The following is a 25,737-nucleotide window of genomic DNA, read 5'->3' as shown; positions in this document are numbered from 1 at the left end:
ATGGCGCATTTCATTCCTTACAAGAAAACTAATATTGCTTCTCATGTTGCAAAACTGTCCTTCAAGGAGGTTGTTTACTTACATGGCGTCTCTAAAACCATTACTTTTGACAAAGATATGAAGTTTCTAGCTCATTTCTGGGTGACTTTATAGAAACGTTTTGGAATTGAATTTCGATACAGCAGTGTTGCCCATCCCCAAAATGATGGACAAAATGAAGTGGTGAACCGCACGCTTGGCAATCTTCTGCGCTGCATCTGCAGTAATAAGAAAACTGCCTGGGATCTTGCTCTTGTCCAAGCAGAATTTGCTTACAACAATGTTGTCCACATTTCCACAAAGAGGTCACCCTTTGCAGTTGTGTACATGAGTGTAATACCCGGCTCGATCCTGGCATCGAAATTCATATTTTTCGGCGGAATCTCCATTAGAATCTGGAATTCTAGGATGTCGGAGCTTGCTAGAAGGGTAAAATAAAGGTTTTCCAAAATATTTTTACATGTTTTTATTGTTTTGATCAAGAGAATGTGAGTTTTGAATAGAAAAGACCAAGGAGGGAATTGCCAGATTCGGCCGCCGAAGGGGGCTTTCTTTTGCTGCCACCGAACCCCATGTTCGGCTGCCGAACGTGGTGGATGTGTGGAAACAAGCTTTGGCCGCCAAAGGTGGTTGACCGGCCACCTATAAAAGGGTCCCTTATCCGGATTGGAGGTGAGTTTCTCTCTCTTTTCGGGTATAGGTGAGTCCTTGTCCTCCTTTGGTTGATTTCTTGTAGTTCTTTAAAGTTGAGCAAGTTTTAAGTAGTTTTGATCTTGGTTTTGAAGTTTTGAAGCAAAGAAGCAAAGTTGTGAGACTTGGAGATTCCGGATCTGTTTCCTTTGCATCTCCAAGTTTAGACTATCAATCATCTCGATCTTCAAGAGGTAAGCATGGATCCTCACCTTTCTTTATGGTTTAAGTGTGTTTTGAAGGGTTTAAGTGAGTTTTTACATGGTTTGCATGGTTAGGGTTTATGTTGATCATAAGCCATATGTGTGTATTTGTGTTGTTTTTGGAGGTTTGAGCTAGTTCTAAGCCCCTATATGCATGTATAGGCGTGTGTTTGAGAGCTTGCTTGTGAGTTGTGAAGGTTTGGAGAGGTTTTGGAGGCTAGAAGATGGAGTTTGAATCGGGTTATGCCTTCTTGAAGAACCCAGGTTCGGCTGCCGAAGCAAAGTTCGGCCGCCGAACCCCTTGAGGAGGTTGTTTTGGCCACCTAAACCCGCCCCCGAAAATTTGGACTTTCGGCTCTGGAGTGGAGTTTCGGCTGCCGAACCTGCCCCCGAAGGTTGTTGAGTTTCGGCTCTGGAACCACTTTCGGCCGCCGAAGGTGCCGCCGAAAGTGGCTGAGTTTTGGCTCTTGAGGGACTTTCGGCCGCCGAACCTGCCGCCGAAAGTACCCTGTCTAGCCTTCCTTTGCATATTTTTCCATGCATGTTTAAGGTGTTTTAGGGGGCTTTTTTGGGAGATGTTTAGAGTTATGTTAGAGTATGGAGTTTTGAATAGAAAAGACCAAGGAGGGAATTGCCAGATTCGGCCGCCGAAGGTGGCTTTCTTTTGTTGCCACCGAACCCCATGTTCGGCTGCCGAACGTGGTGGATGTGTGGAAACAAGCTTTGGCCGCCAAAGGTGGTTGACCGGCCATCTATAAAAGGGTCCCTTATCCGGATTGGAGGTGAGTTTCTCTCTCTTTTCGGGTATAGGTGAGTCCTTGTCCTCCTTTGGTTGATTTCTTGTAGTTCTTTAAAGTTGAGCAAGTTTTAAGTAGTTTTGATCTTGGTTTTGAAGTTTTGAAGCAAAGAAGCAAAGTTGTGAGACTTGGAGATTCCGGATCTGTTTCCTTTGCATCTCCAAGTTTAGACTATCAATCCTCTCGATCTTCAAGAGGTAAGCATGGATCCTCACCTTTCTTTATGGTTTAAGTGTGTTTTGAAGGGTTTAAGTGAGTTTTTACATGGTTTGCATGGTTAGGGTTTATGTTGATCATAAGCCATATGTGTGTATTTGTGTTGTTTTTGGAGGTTTGAGCTAGTTCTAAGCCCCTATATGCATGTATAGGCGTGTGTTTGAGAGCTTGCTTGTGAGTTGTGAAGGTTTGGAGAGGTTTTGGAGGCTAGAAGATGGAGTTTGAATCGGGTTATGCCTTCTTGAAGAACCCAGGTTCGGCTGCCGAAGCAAAGTTCGGCCGCCGAACCCCTTGAGGAGGTTGTTTTGGCCACCTAAACCCGCCCCCGAAAATTTGGACTTTCGGCTCTGGAGTGGAGTTTCGGCTGCCGAACCTGCCCCCGAAGGTTGTTGAGTTTCGGCTCTGGAACCACTTTCGGCCGCCGAAGGTGCCGCCGAAAGTGGCTGAGTTTTGGCTCTTGAGGGACTTTCGGCCGCCGAACCTGCCGCCGAAAGTGCCCTGTCTAGCCTTCCTTTGCATATTTTTCCATGCATGTTTAAGGTGTTTTAGGGGGCTTTTTTGGGAGATGTTTAGAGTTAGGTTAGAGTATGTTTGGTCCCTCATTTGAGTCCACCTTTATAGGATCGGACCCGAGGAACCAAGGAGGCCCACAGAGTTAGCTGGTTCAGAGTTATTCCAGCATCTACTAGAGGTGAGTAGAACTGAACTATGTTTTAAATTAAATGAAAGGTTTTAGCATGAAACATGCATCATGAATGCCATGTATATGATAGGTTGTATTGCATTAGTATTCACGAATATGACGCATTGTGAAACGACCCGAAAATCGGACCGCTACCGGCGCTAGGATCCAGGCCAGCTTAAGGCCGCCGGGACCCGTAGCAAGCCTGACATACAACCTGTGAACCTGTTTAATCCCATACATGATCAAGAAAATACATAAAAATTAAAACTTTTCTTTCATACATCAAACTCAACCTATGCATGCACTAAACATAGCATAATCATAAGCATTGACCCTTCTGTGGGATCTCATCAATGCCCCAATGGGCGATGTAACATATGTTGAGCTGGTTTACATGAACATCACAAAATATCTAAGATCATGTATAAAAAGGGATACCTTACACATTGGGTCAAGCACAATCTCTAATTCTCAATATCAATACATACATTACTATTCATAACTTTACATCATTTTACAATTTATCATGTCCACACTATCTATTACATAGACAAGACTTCAATACTCTTGCTGACCTCCTAGTCTACCCTGTACCTGCACACCTGGGGGATTAGAGAGAGGGGTGAGCTACTAGAGCCTAGTGAGCAGAATAATAAAACATTTAAATCATATGCTATAATGGAATGCAACACGTCACAGACAAATCAAATCACGGATGGTATTGTCACCAATAGCCCTCTACATAGTCCAACTGTGCCAAAACGTAGAATGGGTCCTGGTCTTTCTCTTACATAGCATAACATAACATTCCAATGTGCCAGAACGTAGAATGGGTCCTGGTCTTTCTCTTACATAGTGCCAGCGAACGTAGAATGGGTCCCACTGGTCTTACATTCCGTACCGTACATATCACATCGTCACATCATAGATCGAGGGCTATGGATCATCCAACGTTCATCCACATCAACAACAATAAAGTATGCAATGCAACATATTCATGTATTCTAATGCAAACAACCTAGTATATCTCATGGCATTAATGATGCATGAGTCATGCTAAAATGTCCATTTATTTACTTTAAAACGTAATGAGTTATTCCACTCACCTCTGGATAGCTCTGACCAGACACTGGGGCAACTGACTCACTGCTGGGGTCCTCGGTTCCTAGGGTCCGAACCTACACAGGTGGACTCAAATGAGAGACCAAACATACATGAACATAACTCTAAACTACTCCCCAAAAACCCCCTAAAACATCATGAAACAATTATAGAAAAACATGCAAAGGAAGGCTGGGCAGGGCACTTTCGGTGGCAGGTTCGACGGCCAAAAGTCCCTCCAGAGCCGAAAGTCAGGCAGGTTCGGCGGCACCTTCGGTGGCCGAAACTCCCAGACAGAGGCGAGACTCATGCATGTTCGGCGGCACTTTCGGCGGCCGAAACTGCCCTCCAGAGACGAAAGTCCTCTTTCGGGGGTAGGCTTCGGCAGCCGAAAGGCTTGCCTCCCAGGCAGGTTCGGCGGCCGAAAGTCCTTCGGCTGCCGAACCTGGTTTCTGCCAAAGGGCAGAAACTTGGTTCCTCATGCACATTTGCCTCCCAAAACCATCCAACATGCATTTTTCCTAATCTACAACATACATACTCAAGCATACAAGTTCCTAGGGGCTTCAAACTATCTTAAACCCCATCTACAACACATCAAACATCCATATTGTCCAAAAACATAACATAAACCCATAAACCTAACCATAAGCTAAACATGCATTCTACCCCATAGATCTACTTAAAACTTACTTAAAACATGCTATAAGCTCAAGATCGGCCCTTACCTCTTGAAGATCGAGAGGAGAACGACCCTAGCTCGGAAAATGGGAGAGAGAGAGTTCCTTGAACCTCCAAGCTCCAAAACTTGCTCAAATGCTCAAAATCTTCAAAACAAAGGTAAAACTAATGAAAATCGAGAAAGATTTGAAGGAAAGAACTCAAAACCGGCGAGGGATGGCGGAGAGCTCACCTTGGCCGAAAATGGGGAGAAAAGCTCGCCCGTTTTTGGCTAAGGGACCCCTTTATAGGTGGCTAGCCAGGCCACGTTCGGGAGCCGAAAGTGCCTCCGCATGCATGCCATGTTCGGTGGCCGAACTTGAGGTTCGGCGGCCGAACCTGGATTTCCCTCACTTATGCTTTCGGGGGCCTAAAGCACTCCCCGAAGTGCATGCATGTTCGGCGGCCGAACTTGAGGTTCGGCGGCCGAACCTGAGTTTTCCTCCAAGGTTGTTTTCATGCAAAAACCCATTTTCTTTCATGCTTAAAACATAAAACACATTAAAACATTTTATGAAAACATAGTTTTACCCTTCTAGAGGTCTCCGACACCCGAGATTCCACCGGACGGTAGGAATCCCGATATCGGAGTCTCGCCGGGTATTACATTCTCCCCCCCTTAAGAACATTCGTCCCCGAATGTTCACCAACTAACACATAGCATGGCATAAACAAAACATACACATAAAACACATAAGAGACTAACCTTAAAAGAGATGAGGGTACTGCTGGAGCATAGACTCCCGTGTCTCCCAAGTGCATTCTTCCATATTGTGGTGGTTCCAAAGGACTTTCACCATCGGGATTTCCTTGTTCCTTAGCTTCCTGATCTGGGTGTCTATGATCCGTACTGGCTGTTCAACATAGGTGAGATCCTCTTGGACCTCCACATCAGGCTCACTAAGAACCTTGCCCGGATTTGACACAAACTTTCTCAACATTGAAACATGGAAAACCGGATGGATTCTTTCCATTGAAGCAGGTAAATCCAGCTTGTACGACACATTCCCAATCTTTTGCAAGATTTCAAAGGGTCCGATGTATCGTGGGGCTAGTTTACCTTTCTTCCCAAAGCGAACCACTCCTTTCATAGGAGACACCTTGAGCAATACCAGATCCCCCTCCTGAAACTCTACTTGTCTTCTGCGGATATCTGCATAACTCTTCTGTCTGCTTGTAGCAGTCTTGATCATTTCTCTGATTATGGGTACCACCCTGCTGGTGATCTCTACTAGATCAGGCCCTGCCAAGGCCTTTTCTCCAACCTCTTCCCAGCAAACAGGTGATCTGCACTTCCTCCCATACAAAGCCTCATATGGAGCCATCCCGATACTAGCATGATGGCTGTTATTGTAGGCAAACTCCACCAATGGTAGATGCTGCCTCCAAGAACTGCCAAAATCCAGTACACACATTCTAAGCATATCCTCTATTGTCTGGATGGTCCTTTCTGATTGTCCGTCCGTCTGTGGATGGAAAGCAGTGCTAAAATCCAACCTGGTACCCATGGCATTCTGCAGACTCCGCCAAAACCTGGAGGTGAACTGGGGCCCTCTATCCGACACTATTAAAACAGGAACCCCATGTAGCCTGACGATCTCATCAACATACACCTGCGCTAACTTGTCCACAGAATAGCCACTCCTGACAGGGATGAAGTGAGCAGATTTGGTGAGTCTGTCCACTATCACCCATATGGAGTCCAATCTGTTGGACGTCGCCGGTAACCCCACTACGAAGTCCATAGCTATATTCTCCCATTTCCACTCTGGAATAGGTAGCGAGTTAAGCATTCCAGCCGGCTTCTGATGTTCCAGCTTCACCCTCTGACACACTTCGCAGGCTGACACAAACTGTGCTACTTCTTTCTTCATAGCTGGCCACCAATAAACCTTCTTCAGATCTTGATACATCTTGGTGGCTCCGGGGTGAACGCTGTATCTTGCATTATGAGCCTCTCTCATAATGTCTCCTTTTAGCCCTATGTCATCTGGTACACACAATCGGCTTCCATAGCGGAGGATCCCCTTGTTGTCGAACCTGAACTCACTATCCTTGCCTGACTGAACAGTCCTGGCAATTTTCACTAACTCTGGGTCCTCATGCTGTTTCTGAGCCACCTGCTCCAGAAACACGGGTGCCACTCTCATCTGAGCAATTAAAGCACCTGTACCAGACAACTCCAACTGTAGACCTTCCTCAAAGAGCTTGTAAAACTCCTTCACCACTGGCCTCCTTTCTGCTGATATATGGGATAAGCTGCCAAGTGATTTCCGGCTTAAGGCGTCTTCCACAACATTCGCCTTACCCGGATGGTACTGAATCTTGCAATCATAGTCACTTAGCAGCTCTACCCACCTTCTCTGTCTCAAGTTCAGATCTCTTTGACTCAAGATGTACTGCAGGCTCTTATGATCTGTGAAGATCTCACATTTAACCCCATAGAGGTAGTGCCTCCACATCTTGAGTGCGAAGATTACTGCTGCCATCTCCAGGTCATGTGTGGGGTAATTCAACTCATGCTTCTTCAGCTGCCTAGAAGCATAAGCAATCACCCTTTCATTCTGCATTAACACACAACCCAAACCCACTCGGGATGCATCACAGAAGACCGTGAAGTCCTCACTGCTAGCTGGCAAAGCTAACACTGGTGCCGATATTAACCTCTTCTTAAGCTCTTCAAAACTCTCTTCGCACTGGTCAGTCCACACAAACTTCTGATTCTTCCTGGTTAACCTGGTTAGAGGAGCTGCAATCTTTGAGAAGTCCTATACAAACCTCCTGTAGTAACCCGCCAAACCCAAGAAGCTCCTGGTTTCTGTCACTGAAGTGGGTCTAGGCCAGTTAGCCACAGCTTCTACCTTCTTGGGGCCCACCTCTATTCCATTTTCTGACACTACATGCCCCAGGAATGAAATGCTCCTCAGCCAGAACTCACACTTAGAGAACTTGGCATACAAGCCATGTTCCCTCAAGGTCTGCAGAACCAACCTCAGATGATGGGCATGCTCCTCTGCGTTCCTGGAATACACCAAGATATCATCTATGAAGACAATAACAAAGTGATCCAGGTATTGGCTAAACACTCTATTCATGAGATCCATGAATGCTGCAGGGGCATTTGTTAACCCGAACGGCATTACAAGGAACTCAAAATGCCCATATCTGATCCTGAAAGCTGTCTTTGGCATGTCTTCCTCCCTTATTCTTAGCTGATGGTACCCCGATCTTAGATCTATTTTGGAGAAACAACCCGCTCCTGCTAGCTGGTCGAATAGATCGTCGATCCTTGGCAGAGGGTACCTGTTCTTGGTAGTGACTTTGTTCAACTGCCTGTAGTCGATACAAAGTTTGAGAGATCCATCCTTCTTCTTCACAAACAAGACTGGAGCACCCCAAGGTGAGGTACTCGATCGGATGAAGCCCTTTTCTACCAGCTCTTGTAACTGCTCTTTCAATTCCTTCAACTCGGCTGGAGCCATCCTGTAGGGAGGGATAGAGATCGGTCTAGTTCCAGGCATCAACTCTATCTCGAAGTCTATCTCCCTAGCAGGTCGTAAACCTGGAAGCTCGTCTGGAAAAACATCCTGAAATTCTCTAACAACTGGCACTGAGGCTGGCTCTCTAACCTGACTGCTAAGCTCTCTCACATGAGCCAAATACCCCTGACATCCCTTCCTAAGCAACCTACGAGCCTAAAGAGCTGATATCAGACCTCTAGGTGTACCCCTCTTGTCTCCTCTGAAGACGACCTCTGACCCGTTCTGATCTCTGAACCTGACTACCTTATCTCTGCAGTCCAAGGTAGCACCATGGATAGATAGCCAATCCATCCCTAGAATGACGTCAAAGTCTGTCAAATCTAGAACCACAAGGTCGGCGGAGAGGCATCTTCCCTCAACAAAAACTGGACTGTACTGGCAGACTGACTCTGCCACTGACGGGTCACACTTGGGTCCACTGACCCATAGGGGACACTCTAACCCAGAGACTATCAGAGCCAACCTCTCAACGGCTCTCGGAGCAATAAAAGAATGAGATGCACCCGGGTCCATTAATGCATACACATCAGAACACCCAATGATGAGATTACCTGACACCACGGTGTTGGATGTGTTAGCCTCCTACTGAGTCATGGTGAAGATCCTGTCTGGAGCTGATGGACCTTCACCTTGGGAACCAGAAGAAGAGGCTGCCCCTCTCCCTCTACCTCTGCCACTGCCCTGAGTTGTGGTTGGAGCTGCTGGCTGTGCCACACTACTAGAAGCTGTCTGCTGGGGCTGGCCCATAAAAGGTGCTCTAGGACACTCCCGAGCCATGTGTCCCTCCTGTCCACACCTGAAACATGCATTAGTCCCAGCCTGACACACTCCCTTGTGTGGCCTCCCACACCTTAAGCATTATGTACCATCTGAGCCTGAGCTCGAGCCACCGCCAAATCCCAGACCGGATTTCAACTTACTCCAAAACTTGTTCTTCTTCGGCTTCTTGGTGGTGTTATTCCACCTCTTGCTACCTGAGCTCTGAGAAGAGAGACCTGGCCCTCCTCTGCCTGGGGTCTTAACCCCTGAAGACTGGGTCACTGACTGTTTCATTGACTGTTTCACTGACCCCTCAACTATAGCACTCGCCTCCATCCTTCGAGCCATATCCACCACAGTGTGGAAACTTTCCCTCTCAACTGACTGAATCAAAGAGGAGTACCTAGAATGCAGTTTCATAACATATCTCTTGGCTTTCTTCAAATCTGTATCTAGAGCTTGCCCTGAAAAAGGCAATAGCTCCAAGAATTTATCCGTGTACTCCTCTATACTCATGTGTTCTGTCTGCCTCAGCTGCTCAAACTCAATCATCTTCAGTTCTCTGGAACTGTCTGGAAAAGCCCATCCAGCGAACTCATTTGCAAATTCCTCCCATGTCATGCCGTCTAGTCTTGGGTCCACATAACACTTGAACCATTCCCGTGCCTTTTTGCACTTTAAGGTGAACCCTGCTATCTGAATGCCCCTGCTGTCATCTGCCCCTAGCTCATCAGTTATCGTCTTCACTACTCTCAGGTACTCAAAGGGATCATCCCCTGACTTGTATTTGGGAGCATCCAGCTTAAGGTAATCTGTCATCTTCACTTTGCTCCCACCGGCTGAGTTAGGTCTAGAAGGTTGAGTAACTGGGGCTGCTGGTTCTGTAGGTGGTGGAGGTGGGGGTGCAGCATTTCCCGAGGTGGGGTTTGCCGGGTTAGGATAGAAGGGTGAGGGTGGATAAGCTGGGTACTGTGTGTAAGGTGGATAGAAAGGTGGATAAGGCATGTAGGTAGGGTAGGGGTTAAAGCTGAAATAATCCGATGTGCCTCCCATCGGATACCCTGAACCCTGTGGGAAGGGTGGATAATGGGGTGGAAAACCATACCCCGAGGCCTGAGCGCCTCCCTGTGACTCCCCTGTCCCTTCTTCTGCCATGCTGACATCCAGATTCCCATCCCTCCTCTGTTCCTCTTCCATAACCTCCCTCACATCTGAAGAACTTCCTCCTCTATCTGTCCCCCTTCTGCTAGCATCAAAAGACCTTCTAGGGTCCCTTGACACTCTTTCTCTGCTTGATCTACATGACATTGCCCTAGGCAATGCAGGAGGACGGGCGCTCGTGCCCTCATCCTCAGGTGGTACTCCAGTCAATCTTGCAGATCGACGGGTTCCTCTCATCTTATTTTCTGAAAAATAGTACACATCACACAAACATTAGCATCATATGGTTCATGTGGAAACACATGAACCCGCATCACATACATAGCATACATATCATAGTGTTAATGCTCATGCGTATAATTATGGCATTTCACATCATCATACAAGACAGGACTCAACATCCTATCCTAGTGGACATGATCTTCCTATTGTGCTTGACCTTCTAGAACATCTATGAGCCCGACACTCTAGGTCCGATCCTATGAACCTAGGGCTCTGATACCATTCTGAAATGACCCGAAAATTGAACCGCTACCGGCGCTAGGATCCAGGTCGGCTTAAGGCCGCCGGGACCCGTAGCAAGCCTGACATACAACCTGTGAACCTGTTTAATCCCATACATGATCAAGAAAATACATAAAAATTAAAACTTTTCTTTCATACACCAAACTCAACCTGTGCATGCACTAAACATAGCATAATCATAAGTATTGACCCCTCTGTGGGATCTCATCAATGCCCCAATGGGCAATGTAACATATGTTGAGCTGGTTTACATAAACATCGTAAAACATCTAAGATCATGTATAAAAAGGGATACTTTACACATAGGGTCAAGCACAATCTCTAATCCTCAATATCATTACAAACATTACTATTCATAACTTTACATCATTATACAATTTATCATGTCCACACTATCTATTACATAGACAAGACTTCAATACTCTTGCTGACCTCCTGGTCTACCCTGTGCCTGCAAACCTGGGGGATTAGGGAGAGGGGTGAGCTACTAGAGCCCAGTGAGCAGAATAATAAAACATTTAAAACATATGATAACATGGAATGCATCACATCGCAGCTAATCACATCAAGGATGAACTTGTCACCAATAGCCCTCTACATAGTCCAACTGTGCCAGAACGTAGAATGGGTCCTGGTCTTTCTCTTACATAGCATAACATCACATTCCAATGTGCCAGAACGTAGAATGGGTCCTGGTCTTTCTCTTACATAGTGCCAGCGAATGTAGAATGGGTCCCACTGGTCTTACATTCCGTACCGTACATATCACATCGTCACATCATAGATCGAGGGCTATGGATCATCCAACGTTCATCCACATCAACAACAATAAAGTATGCAATGCAACATATTCGTGTATTCTAATGCAAACAACCTAGTATATCTCATGGCATTAATGATGCGTGAGTCATGCTAAAATGCCCATTTATTTACTTTAAAACGTAATGAGTTATTCCACTCACCTCTGGATAGCTCTGACCAGACACTGGGGCAACTGACTCACTGCTGGGGTCCTCGGTTCCTCGGGTCCGAACCTACACAGGTGGACTCAAATGAGGGACCAAACATACATGAACATAACTCTAAACTACTCCCCAAAAACCCCCTAAAACATCATGAAACAATCATAGAAAAACATGCAAAGGAAGGCTGGGCAGGGCACTTCCGGCGGCAGGTTCGGCGGCCGAAAGTCCCTCCAGAGCCGAAAGTTAGGCAGGTTCGGCGGCACCTTCGACGGCCGAAACTCTCAGACAGAGGCGAAACTCATGCATGTTCGGCGGCACTTTCGGCGGCCGAAACTGCCCTCCAGAGACGAAAGTCCTCTTTCGGGGGCAGGCTTCGGCAGCCGAAAGGCTTGCCTCCCAGGCAGGTTCGGCGGCCGAAAGTCCTTCGGCTGCCGAACCTGGTTTCTGCCAAAGGGCAGAAACTTGGTTCCTCATGCACATTTGCCTCCCAAAACCATCCAACATGCATTTTTCCTAATCTACAACATACATACTCAAGCATACAAGTTCCTAGGGGCTTCAAACTATCTTAAACCCCATCTACAACACATCAAACATCCACATTGTCCAAAAACATAACATAAACCCATAAACCTAACCATAAGCTAAACATGCATTCTACCCCATAGATCTACTTAAAACTTACTTAAAACATGCTATAAGCTCAAGATCGGCCCTTACCTCTTGAAGATTGAGAGGAGAACGACCCTAGCTCGGAAAATGGGAGAGAGAGAGTTCCTTGAACCTCCAAGCTCCAAAACTTGCTCAAATGCTCAAAATCTTCAAAACAAAGGTAAAACTAATGAAAATCGAGAAAGATTTGAAGGAAAGAACTCAAAACCGGCGAGGGATGGCGGAGAGCTCACCTTGGCCGAAAATGGGGAGAAAAGCTCGCCCGTTTTCGGCTAAGGGACCCCTTTATAGGTGGTTGGCTAGGCCACGTTCGGGAGCCGAAAGTGCCTCCGCATGCATGCCATGTTCGGCGGCCGAACTTGAGGTTCGGCGGCCGAACTTGAGGTTCGGCGGCCGAACCTGGATTTCCCTCACTTATGCTTTCGGGGGCCTAAAGCACTCCCCGAAGTGCATGCATGTTCGGCGGCCGAACTTGAGGTTCGGCGGCCGAACCTGAGTTTTCCTCCAAGGTTGTTTTCATGCAAAAACCCATTTTCTTTCATGCTTAAAACATAAAACACATTAAAACATTTTATGAAAACATAGTTTTACCCTTCTAGAGGTCTCCGACACCCGAGATTCCACCGGACGGTAGGAATCCCGATACCGGAGTCTCGCCGGGTATTACACATTGCATTATTACTTGTTGGTGTGGATGGACAACAGGACGACCCTTTAGCCCTCTAGTTATTATTTCTTGTAACAGAAGTCCTGAGGAGCTCTTTGAGAGCCGGACACAGAGCTTATTGCATGTAACAGAAGTCTTGAGGAGCTCCACCGAGGGCCGGGCACAGAGTAGAGGAATTTTTGGGTCAGTCCATCCGTGATGTGATTTGTTTGTAATGTGATGCATTTTATGGAAGCATGCTTTAATAAATTATTTTTATTATTGCTCTACTCACTGGGCTCTAGTAGCTCACCCCTCTCCCTAATCCCCAGTGTTGCAGGGCCAGAGATAGCTCGGGATAGCAGCAAGAGTAAAGTCTATGGAATAGTTCAGTAGTGGACATGTATTGTAAATATGTTGTAATGTAATGTATTGAGTATAGTATTGTGCTTGGCCCTCGAGTATGTTTAATCCCTTTTGTACATGATCAGTATGTATTATGTTTTATAATGTTATGTGTTGAGAACCGAGCTTAATATATAATATTGACCCATCTAGAGCATTTGATGAGGGCTCTAGTATAGAGTTTATGTTTACAGATAAAGTGCATGCACAGGATTAAGCTTGGTAGATGAAAAGTTTCAAATTTTTATGAAAATTGTTGATCATGTATGGGATTTATCAGGTTCACAGAATGCATATGAGGCTTGCTACAGGTTTCGGCCACCTTAAGTCGATCTGAATCCTAACGCCGGTAGCGGTCCGGTCTCCGGGTCGTTACAATGAGAGTCCCAGCGCATACAATTGATCTTATTGCCCTTTCTACAGGTTCTCAGAATAGTATTGTAGCAAGCAACTTGGCAAAGCAGCATGTGGATGTTTTCAAACAGGTACAACAATGCCTTACAGAAGCCAATGAAAAATATAAAGTTACAGTTGATAAACATAGACGTTTCAAGTCCTTCAATGTCGATGACCAAGTCATGGTGTATTTACGCAAGGAGCGTGATGGAGGATAGAAAAAGCTTGACTCCAAGAAGATTGGTCCATTATGGATTATTCAGAAGATTAATGACAATGCCTACGTTCTTGACCTTCCAAATGAGATGAAAATTTTTAAGACATTTAATGTGGCAGATCTATTTCAGTACCACCCTGCTGATAACAACTCAAGGTCGAGTTCTTTACAAGTGGAAGGGAATGACATGGAGCAACTAGTCTTGGACTTTACGGCAGACTTAGATCAGGCCTAACTTTTGCTACTGACGTCCGATGGAGACTCACGATAGCTTTTCGAAAAAGAGTTTTGATACGCACGACTTTTAAATGTGTGATAAAGGCCACAGGCCTGTTACAAAGTTTGATATGGAAATTCCATCGTTTAGGGGGTCAATTTTGCATTTTAATTATTTTTTATATATTTTTGTAATTTTGCATATTAAGGTTTTTTTTATATTATAAATAGCCTCCCTTGGCTATTAGGAACTCACTTTTCAATCTTTGAAGAATTTTAATAAGACTTTTTGTTTTCTAGCCTATCTTTTCTCTTATATCGTCTTAGCCAAACGATATTGGTTAAAACTCCTGATGGAGTCTAAATAGTCCTTTATAATGAGTTTAAGTGTAAATATATCACAAATTAATTGTGAATTTTATTTCCTCATAACAACTACATCTTAATTGTATTTATACTTTGTACCTGAATGAGATATGGTAGGCACCACAAAATATTATTGATGCAGATGTTGATGAAGCACTAGAAAAAAATTTTGCAGATTGGTTCAAATATTATATAAGGATGAATATATTGAACTCATTTTTATTATTAATGATCAATGGAAATAACATGTGATAGTAAGAATAATATGTTCTAATTTTTATTTACCAAGTAAAACATTCAATTAACAATAAATTCATAAAAGATCTTGCAGAAGGACGATTGAGAAGAGTAAAATCATTCTCCATGTATGTCGTTAATGATTATAGATTTCATATAAATTATTATGGAGTTAATAGATCCACAATGAACAGTGGAGTTTGCATTAGGGGTTCAATATACAAGGATAATACGAATGACTACTATGGTATTTTAACAGAAGTAATTCAATTAGAGTATCATGCATTACCAATAAAGAGAATTGTGCTATTTAAGTGCAAATAGTTTGATCTTACTTCGAATATCGATATTAAGTTTGACAAACATTATAACTTAGTGGATATTAATAACTGATGAAGATTAAAGAAATATGAACCTTTCATACTTGCTTCGCAAATTGAACAAGTGGTTTACATTTCTTATCCTAGTTTGAGACGATACAAGACAGACTGGTACGCAATTTGTAAAGTAAGGACTAGATCTATAGTTATCATGCCTCAAATAATCGAAAAGACTCAAATGTCGTTTAAGCATTTCAAGATGAGGTTGTAGAAGTAATTCAAATTGATACAAATGTAGCAGATGAAGAAGTTGGACACTTAGATAAACCCATTAGTGAACCCATAGAAATTACACTTGAAGAAGAAGACGAATTACCAAAAAAGGAAGGTTTAAATTCTTCATCAGAAAGCGAAGAAGATGAACTTTTGTTATCCGACAATGATAGTGACAATAAATAATTTATTTTATAATGATTAATTTAATATTATTATTTAGTTTTGTTATATTATGTCTACCTTTTTTTTAACTTAATGTTGATAATATTGTACTATTGATATTTTTTTTTCATTTACAATTTGTTTGCAAGTTGTGTTGATTGTTTGGGAACGTCTATATTTCAGGGAAGATATTTTGTGAACATCAGTTAATGATTTAAAAATATGATTAGAAGTAAATATACTGCAGGTGATTCTCATAGTGTGAATACCAACACACATTCTGCATTTGAAGATGAACATGCAATTCCACCATCACATTTGGTAAACTTTGAGGCTAAAGTGCGCTATCATAATGCAACACCTATTAGCTCATAAGCTTCGCATACTGATTCTTCATAATGATAATATTTAGAACTTCGTGAAGGCAATTAGTGAGTTGAATAATTATAATTTGATTAATTCATTAAACACCAAATACATATATAATAGCTTCAATATAGTATTAAATTTTCTTGCATGTTTCTAGATTATTAAATGGATCAAAATGCACTCAAGTAATCACAAATAGTTTTAAAGAACGAATGAACATTGAAGGTTTCAATTGAAAGAATGTCTCACAAAAGACAAAAGATTTAATTGGCAAGAATTTAAGATAATATGTTTATTTTTATATACCTTTTAATATATATTAATATATTTTTCATTTTAATTTCTAACAATATACAGAAAATATACTTTTGGAATCCAACCATAAAAACAGAAATAAAAGGCTCCATGGAAAGTAAAGACAGCGGTGCCCTATAAAGATATTATAGCAGATCTCAAAGAAATAAGAAATAGGCTGATATACATAACTGAAGAAGCTTAAAGACGATGGGAGTAGCATTGGAATGACTCTAAAATCATTCGATGGTCCGAACAAAATTCAAGAAATCAACAAGGTGCTGTAAATACTCTTGAGCCGATCACCCATATAGGTGGATCAATAACGTATGTTGAATGGTTAGAAAGAATTGAGTATTTTTTATAACACAAATTAAATATCTAATTTTATTTTATAATTTACTTAAAATGCTAATATGTAAATTATTAATAGAACATATATGTGAAGTTTTATTATTTATAACAGGGAAATTTGTTTAAAATTTAGGAAAAACTATGTTCGATTTTATATTAATTTATAATAAATTTTAATTTACTAATATATATATATATATATATTATATTTATTTGTGATAATTGAATATTATTTTTCAGGAGAAAGAAATGGGTCGAAAGTCAACTCAGTCTGAATTGTTTGTCTACACTCACACTCAAAAGTGTGATAAAGAAATATTTGTGAATCAGAAATTGAAGCAAATATATTTATGATTAATGAAATATTATATTTTTTATTGTATATTATATAATGAATTAATCAAAATATTTCTTTTATTATGTATATAGGATCCTATTATGATTAGGAGGGATGAACTTTCACAAATAACGTTCAAAAATATAAATGAAAATCAACTTTATTTGGATGTTGTCACTGGAGAGGACAAGAGATGAAAAGTGTATGGACTTGGATCTGAATCATCATCATTTTACCCTTCAATCATATCATATTCTAATACAACATGCGATCCTCAAAATACTGTTTTGTAAGAGAGAATACATGAATTGAAAAAGCAAATTGAGGATGAAAGAAGTCGTGTTGATAAGTTGGAAATGCAAATGGAGAGCACGAGGAGTTCTATAATGGAAGAGGTCATGAGATTAATAAGAAACTTATCAACTCTTCCACTACTATTTCGCCAAGATTAAATTATTAGATTTGTGTGAACATTTTAGACATTGTCATTACAAAACTAAAAACTTAATTAATTATACTTTATTTCACTGTTTTGAAATTTATATTTGACATATTATTAATATATTATAGATTTTGTACATAATATTGTCTCATTACACTACAAAAATTTATCGGAATAGTAACGGAAAATAGTAACGGAAAATATCTGTTACTGATTAGTAACGGATTAATAACGGATATCATGTAAAGAACAACAATAGTAACGGATTAAATAATCCGTTATTAATCCTTTACTAAATTCTGTAACGGATTCATATCCGTTACAGAATTGGTTCAATGGGCACAAAATTAGTAACGGATTAACTAATCCATTACTAAATTGTTTTCTATTCAGTTTATTTAGTAACGAATAAACTATCCGTTACAGAAGTTAAATTTAGTAACGGATGTGTCCGTTACTAAAATTGAAATCCCTAATATATGAAATCCTATATTTTCCCTTTCTCAATCACACATACTTCTCCTTTCCCGGCATTTCAACAAAATTTTCCAAAACCTCTCTTCCCGCTGTCACCACCGTTGCTGCGTCCGCTGGGGGTGCCTACTTCTTCTATTTTCGCCATCGCTCCCTCTGATCGTCTTCGTTGCTTCCGTCAGTCTAGTCCGTCTGCCGTTCGGTGCTGCTCCTCGTCCTCAGTCACGCCGCTGCTGCGTCCGCTGGTAGTGGTTGGTTCTTCTCTTTCCTCCGCTGCTCCCTTTGGTCATCGTTGCTGCATCATCTAATTCTCATTGGCGCATCCGCTGGTCCCGTTCTTCTGCTGTCCGGTGCTGTTCCTCATCGTCAAGCAAGCCTCTGCTGATTTTCGCCTCATCCGCTGGTCCAGTCACTGCAGGTTTGAATTAATTTTGAAGACCCATAAACTTGATTATTTGTGGACACTGTTATTGCAAACTTGATATTGTTCCTGTTTGCTATTTGTGGACACTGTTTGCTGTTATTGCAAACTGATTATTTCACTGTTATTGTTGTTTGCTGTTTTCATTGTTCCTCATCCTTTAGTCACTGTTATTGCAAACTTGATTATTTGTGGACACTGTTATTGCAAACTTGATATTGTTCCTGTTTGCTGTTTGTGGACATTGTTTGCTGTTATTGCAAACTGATTATTTCACTGTTATTGTTGTTTGCTGTTTTCATTGTTCCTCATCCTTTAGTCACTGTTATTGCAAACTTGATATTACAAAAGAGTTTTGTGGCTTGATTTTGTGGACAAACCAAATTAGACATTAATTTTATTAACCAAGTGATAAGTTACTGGCCCACTAACCTAGATTGTTAGAATCAATTGACCGTTTTTAAGTCCCACGCCTTCTTATGCATTATAAGTACTCTACTGTTTTATGATGGATGATTGTTGGATGCAACAAAAGGGTGGAATTTATATACAAGGGAGTCATTCTGATGAACATTTAAAAGAATTTCTTAATCATTATTCAATTCAAGATAACTAATTTAGATACTTTTTTTAAAAAATATACATATTAGCATATATTGGAAAATTAAAAGCTTGAAATCTTTAAATGGAACACTAGAACAGTAAAGTGACAGCAATCATGCAAACATTCCAATTATAGGCCACAGTAGAACAAGAAGCTGAGCCATATTTAGAGTTCCCACAAATGGCTACTGCAGTTATTGGATTATAAACATTGTTTAACCAACTAAAGACCCAAGAGAGAGTGAACTAAAGTGACAAATAAAACATATTATCTTTTGGTTTTTTAGGGTTAATTAAATTCAATTAGAAAAGTGCAACTCAATTTTCTTTTTTTTCAAAAACTGCAACTCAATTCAATGCTAATTAAAGAACAAAAAATCTCAAACAATATTCTTAAACAGTTAGTGCCTTCAAGAAAGTACTTATCAAGTCAATGTCTTCTTAATAAGCATCAAAATCAAAACCAACTAACAAATATCATTTCAATACCAAATGACACTAACTCAACAATCCAAAGCATCATATATCCTCAAGTCCAACAGAGTTCAACTTCTAAAGCCAGAGGGAGAAGAAGACACAGGATCAAAAAAATTTTGGTCAATTTTGGATTTCTTTCTATACCTAAATTTTGACAAACACCCTTTTTGATGCTGTTAGGGGGAAAAAGTTTAATTCTTTTCCAGGTTTTCATAACTAAAATACATCAATCTTTGCAAATAAATGAAAATTTGTTCTCTAACTAATATATTTATAGTAAAATTTTTCTCCACAGCAACTCAAATAACAAATCCAATCACAATCACAATCACAACCTTCTTAGCAGCAAATAATAAGAATTTAGAAATCAAGAAACATGGCCCAGAAATAATCAACAAATAAAATAAAAGTTCTAAAAGCTAAATTAAAATTTAAAAAAATCAACACAATGATAAGTTACTCCATAATTGATAAATTTAAAAATAAAATATAATCATTTTAAAAACTAACTTATCTTCTTATTTAATTTTATTTAATTTTCAAAAACTAACTTATCTTCTTATTTAAAAATAAAATATATACTTTTGGGGATGCCTTTCCCTGTAAGTCCTCCTTCTCAAAAACTAACTTATTTTCAATTTTTTAATTTTAATTTAAAAATAAAATATATTAATAAATTTATACATAGATGTGTTAAAAAAATTGCCAAAAGTACAGAAAATGATAACAAGACTTATGGTCACCTCTTCCTTAAATTTAAAAATATTTCATGGTAGTTACATTTTATTTTCACTTGATTATTTACATGAAGTGTAGTCAAATGAACTCCAATTAAGTATATTGGACTTGGTAGATTTTCCTGGTTTTGGAGTGACAAAAGTTTAATCAAATGAACACAAGGTATATTGGACATTGTAGATTTTCCTAGTCTGGTTGAGTTGAAGGGAGCTTCTCTTTGTCTTCGTCGACTTTCAAATTGATAGTCATTTTATTTGGTTGGATGAATTAATTGATATAGTCATCTTTCAATAACTTAGATTGTGATTGAAATTCAATATGCAAATATTGATAGTCGTTTTGACCGTTATGACCAACTCTTTTCTAGGTACAATAGGTATAATATGCATTCTGATAGAGGTTGGATGTATACAAGACTAAAAGATGGTCTACTAAATCCTTTATTGCTTAAAGGATTAAATGAATTCATATCAGCTGCCAAACAGTTTCCAGACTGTTTGAATGGAGAACTAATTAGGTGTCCATGTAATCGATTTAAGTGCCAAATTCGCAGTTTTGAAGATGAGAATATAATTAGGTTTCATCTGATGAAATATGAATTTGTTAGAGACTATTACGTATGGTATTTGCATGGCGAAATTCGAAATTACAATGCGGTCCATAGAAGAAGTACTTATTCGACTGACAATACTTGAAATGTGGAATATCAACATGGTGAGTTCTCTAATGCTTATGAGCAACTAGTTGCAGATGCAGCAGGGCCTAGTTTCTCCCCATCAATAAGTACTGAGCCTCCAAACCAATCTACTCAGAGATTGTATGACATGTTGGCCGCTGCTAATCAGGAATTGTGGCCAGGTTGTGAAAATCATTCACGACTGTCAGATGTGGCAAGGATATTGAATATCAAATCTGAACATCATTTGTCCGAACGTTGTTTTGATAATATTTGCCAATTAATCAAAGAAATTTTACCTACTGATAATTTGTTTACTGATAATTTCTACTCTACAAAGAAATTGCTTGAAGGCTTGGGATTACCAATTCAGAAGATTCATAGTTGCTTAAATGGTTGTATGATTTATTGGGGTGAGGATAATGAATTGCTCAGGTGCAAGGTGTGTGATCATCCTAGATACAAACGATTGCAAGATAGCCAGAGCTCTAGTAAAACCCAAGTTGCTTATAGTAAAATGTATTACATGCCAATCACACCTAGACTACAAAGGTTGTACGCATCTAATGCTACAGCTAAGGATATGACTTGGCATGCCAATCATGGGACTAATGATGATTTAATGCATCATTCAGCTGATTCGCATGCATGGAAAGCTTTTGATAATAATTGGCCTCATTTCAATGCTGAGAAACGTAATGTCCGTCTGGGACTATGTACCGATGGTTTTCAACCCTTTGGACAATCTGGTCAGCAATATTCATCATGGCCTGTCATATTGACACCGTACAATTTACCCCCATGGTTATGCATGAAAGGTGAGTATATGTTTCTCACTATACTTTTCTCAGGGCCTAGAAATCCAAAAGATAAGTTGGATGTGTATTTGCAACCCCTAGTAACTGAGTTGAAAGATTTATGGGAGAATGGAGTTGAAACATATGATGCATTCAGTAAAGAAAATTTCAACTTGCGAGCTGCTTTAATATGGACTATAAATGATTTTCCTGCTTATGCAATGTTATCTGGATGGAGCACTGCAGGACGGACTGCTTGTCCTTATTGCATGGAAGATAGTGATGCATTTACATTGACAAGAGGAGGTAAGCAATCATGGTTTGATAATCATCGCAAATTTTTACCTCATAGCCATTCTTTTAGAAGAAACAAAATAGCTTTTAGGAAGAATGTATCTGTTACTAAGAAAGCATAACCACCTATTTTCGGTGAAGAAATACTGAAACAGATTAATGAATTGGGGTTTAAGAGGGTTATAGATGAGGATGCATTTGAAATAAATTCCAGTCTATCAAAGTAATGCGGTTGGCGAAAAAGAAGTATCTTGTGGGATTTACCGTATTGGAAAAGTAATTTGATTCGACACAATCTTGATGTAATGCACATTGAGAAAAATTTTTTTGAAAATATAATCAACACTGTAATGAGTGTTGAGGAAAAGACAAAAGATAATGCTAAGTCAAGGGCAAACCTCAATGTGATCTGCGATCGACCAGAGTTGGAAATGGATCAAGTCACTGGGAGATATCCCAAAGCTTGTTATACTCTAGATAAGCAAAGTAAGCAGGTCTTATGTGATTGGCTGAAAAATCTCAAGTTTCCTGATGGTTATGTTTCCAATATGGGCCGATGTATTGATATGAAGAGGCTGAAGATGTTTGGGATGAAGAGTCATGACTGTCATGTTTTCATGCAGCGGATTATTCCAATTGCATTTCGTGAGTTGCTTCCTTCGAATGTTTGGCAGCCCTTAACAGAGTTGAGCAATTTTTTTAGGGAATTAACATCGACCGCTATAAGTGAGAGTGATATGTTGCGGTTGCATGGTGAAATTCCTTTGATCATATGTAAGCTTGAGCGTGTTTTCTCTCCAAGTTTCTTTGATTGTATGGAACACCTCCCCGTCCATCTAGCATATGAAGCATGGTTGGCAGGTCCAGTGCAATATCGGTGGATGTATCCTTTTGAACGGTAAGTTCTTTTAACTTCACTTTAATTAAGTTATTTAATAACGTTTACTAATGTTGGTCATATATTTTATAGATATCTGCGACGGGTTAAGAATAATGTCAGAAATAAAGCTAGAGTCGAGGGATCAATTTGTAATGCATACCTAGTAGAAGAAGCCACTTCATTTTGTGCGCATTACTTTGAGCCGTATGTTCAAACTAGACATCGAAAAGTGCCAAGAAATGTTGACATTTCAGAAAATACTGAAAATTATGAAGGCAACCTATCAATTTTCATGCAGTCCGGTCGACCAATAGGAAAAGGGAGAACCAGATACCTTATGGATGATGAGTATAAAGCAGCACAAATGTACATATTATTAAATTGTCCAGAAGTGAAACCCTACATTAAGTAAGTTATCGTTAATAAGTAATTTATATATTATTTTTTAAATTACTTTTTCTAATGAAGTTGAGATTTTTCCAGCATTTACATTGATTAACTGCGCTCAAATGATCCGTTAGTCAATGATTCTCAGATTGACATCAAATTGGAGAGTGAATTTGCTATATGGTTCAACAATTTTGTTCATGATTCGTGCAGTAATATATCCAACAAGTTTATCATATCGCTTGCAAAGGGTCCATTACGAAGTGTGACATCATACAATGGATATATGGTGAATGGATATAAGTTTCAATCAAAGTCATACTGTACAAGTAGAGCAACTATGAACAGTGGGGTGTGTATTAAGGGGTCAAATTACAGTAACGAAGAGAGCGATTATTATGGACAATTGCTTGAAGTTATACGTTTGGAGTATTCAGATTTTCCAATCAAGCGAGTTGTACTTTTCAAATGCAATTGGTTTGACCCCACTCCAAATGTAGGCACAAAGATCCATAGTAAATATAAACTTATCGATGTAAATCATAAACGATCTTTTAATAGATATGAGCCTTTTGTGTTGGGAGTACAAGCAATACAAGTGATATATACTTTGTATCCTAGCCTAAGGCAAGATAAAATTGAATGGTGGGCTGCTGTAAAAGTCAAAGCACGTTCTATGATTCAACTTCCAACACAAGAAAATACACAACCTGATGAAGAACCATTTCAACAAGATGAAATGGAACACACTGCCATTATTATTGAAATTGATGATTCAACACAACAATTAAATGATCCAACTGGGGATGTTATTGAAATTGATGATGGTGAAGAAAATGATGAAGATGAAACTATAATAGCAACAGAAACGGACGATGATGATGATGATGATGATAATAATGACTTAGATGTAGATAGTGAATAAAAGGTATAAAATAATTGATATCTATTTTTACTTTCAGTTATTAAATATATTAACTATATGTGATTTGTTTAATGTAAATTTATACAGGATGAGAGGACGAGGACGTGGATCTTCATCACGGGGTTGAGGAGACCATGGCAGGGGTAGTGTCCACATAAATGAATCAGAAAATATCAATCAAGATTTGGTACAACACACTGCTTTGATTCCTAGACCAGACCAGGGTGAGAGATCCACACAGGGTGCTGCATCATCCACTCCTGCTTCAGTGCACACATTTGGTACTGCCTCAGCTCCCATAGGTTTGCCACCTATTCCACCGATGGCTGCATCTGCATCTGCTTCTGGTAGTTGCGGACCCACAGGATACAGACCATATATTTCCTTAGTAAACTCAATGTGAGTAAAATTTATAAGTATTTTTAAATATGCATTTAATTTCTATGCTTATTTCAATATAATTATTTTTTCAATTATTCTTCTACAGCATGCAACCTTCTGATCCGATTGCTAGGCGGATTACATTGATCTTCAAGGAAAAGTTAGTAGCAGATGGCTTTTGTTGGAAAAATGTACCAGAAGAGGTTAAAGAATTCTATTGGCAAGAATTTAAGGTAATACAAATTTTACAGTACATGTGATTATTTTTACTGTGCATTATTTGTCACTAAATATGAGTAATTACAGAAACACTTCTTATGGGAGGAGGCAATAGAGCAGCTTATGAAGATAGCTTGGAGGAAAAAAGTTGTCGAGCGGTATCGTAGCCTTATGTGTAGCGTAAGGAATGGGAAGGAGAAGAGGCTATCACTGACAGAAGGAGTAATGGATGCATGGCAATCCGCTTGGGGAGCAACTGAGTATAAAGAGAAATGCAAAAAATTCTCTAACAACAGAAAGAGTGAAACAGGTAGGCAAGGCGCTGGCCCATCAAGACATTGTGGAGGATCCATATCTCAGTATAGGCATCAACAACAGATGGTATGTACTATTCATTTTCACTTAAATTTTTTCAAATGCTTTAAATTTTATAAAATTTGTTGTGAATTTATATTGAAGCATGTTATTACTATTTATATTTTACTTGTAGCGCGAAAGACTAGGCAGAGATCCTTTACCTCATGAGTTATTTGAGGCTACTCATAAAAAGAAGGGTACCTCAGAGTTTGTTGATGCACGCTCAAAGACCATTCATGTGAGAAATTAAATAAATTTATAGTAAAGTATTTGATTTGTTTTTCATACTGTTATATCACATGGTATCTTTTTTTGAAGGACCGCTTTCTGACTTTGAAAGAGCAAGCATCACAGACAGATAATGACAGTAGTCAGGCATCCCGCATTGATGAGGCTCAATTATACTTTGAGGCAGTAGGTGGAGAGAAAAAAAGAAGGGTGTATGGTCTTGGATCACAGACTTCAGTTTTCTTCCCAAACAAGACTTCTGCTAGTACATCCTTCACATCAGCTCAGCAAAATAAGGATCTTCAAGATGAAGTGGCTGATCTCAAACGCAAGGTACAGGAGCGTGAGGATAATGAACAAGTATTGCTTGAGCAAAATGTGCGGATTACCTCTGAGCTGTCACAGGTGACGGATTTACTTATGTAGCTTGTGAGTCAAAGGCAAGGCATCCAGCCTTTAGCTCATGGTGAGGGAACTTCTGCACAGCCTCCTAATCAAGCAGATGAAGCTAATGATGAGGACGAGGACGAAAATACTACACATTTATAGTTTCTTTTTTCATTACACATATGTACTAGGATAATAAATAATTTGTTAATTTTTTTAGTTTAAAATTGCACAACTTGATACTTGGATATATGTTTGATTTGATTTACATAATATATGATATTGGATTTGAGTGCATTCATGATAGCTATGACATTTGGTTTTTACATTTTGTTATTGAGATGAGTTGTAATAGGTGAGTGTATTTACATGTTAAATTGT

General features: G+C 39.9%; 2 protein-coding genes across 2 annotated transcripts; both read left to right on the top strand.

Moving 5' to 3' along the window:
- On the top strand, positions 1-21,714 carry LOC110600565. The gene is made up of 4 exons (XM_021737431.1): positions 1-69; positions 154-222; positions 20,125-20,494; positions 20,576-21,714. The coding sequence occupies exons 1-4, from the start codon at positions 1-3 to the stop codon at positions 21,712-21,714; spliced, it is 1,647 nt and encodes a 548-aa protein (XP_021593123.1).
- A 2,392-nt stretch (positions 21,715-24,106) lies between these two features.
- Positions 24,107-25,395, top strand: LOC110600564. The gene is made up of 5 exons (XM_021737430.1): positions 24,107-24,183; positions 24,272-24,398; positions 24,472-24,765; positions 24,875-24,979; positions 25,060-25,395. The coding sequence occupies exons 1-5, from the start codon at positions 24,107-24,109 to the stop codon at positions 25,393-25,395; spliced, it is 939 nt and encodes a 312-aa protein (XP_021593122.1).
- The last annotated feature ends 342 nt before the right edge of the window (positions 25,396-25,737 follow it).

Source organism: Manihot esculenta, chromosome 14 (genome assembly GCF_001659605.2).
Source record: "Manihot esculenta cultivar AM560-2 chromosome 14, M.esculenta_v8, whole genome shotgun sequence".
NCBI lineage: Eukaryota > Viridiplantae > Streptophyta > Magnoliopsida > Malpighiales > Euphorbiaceae > Manihot > Manihot esculenta.
This window is presented reverse-complemented; position numbering and strand designations above follow the sequence as displayed.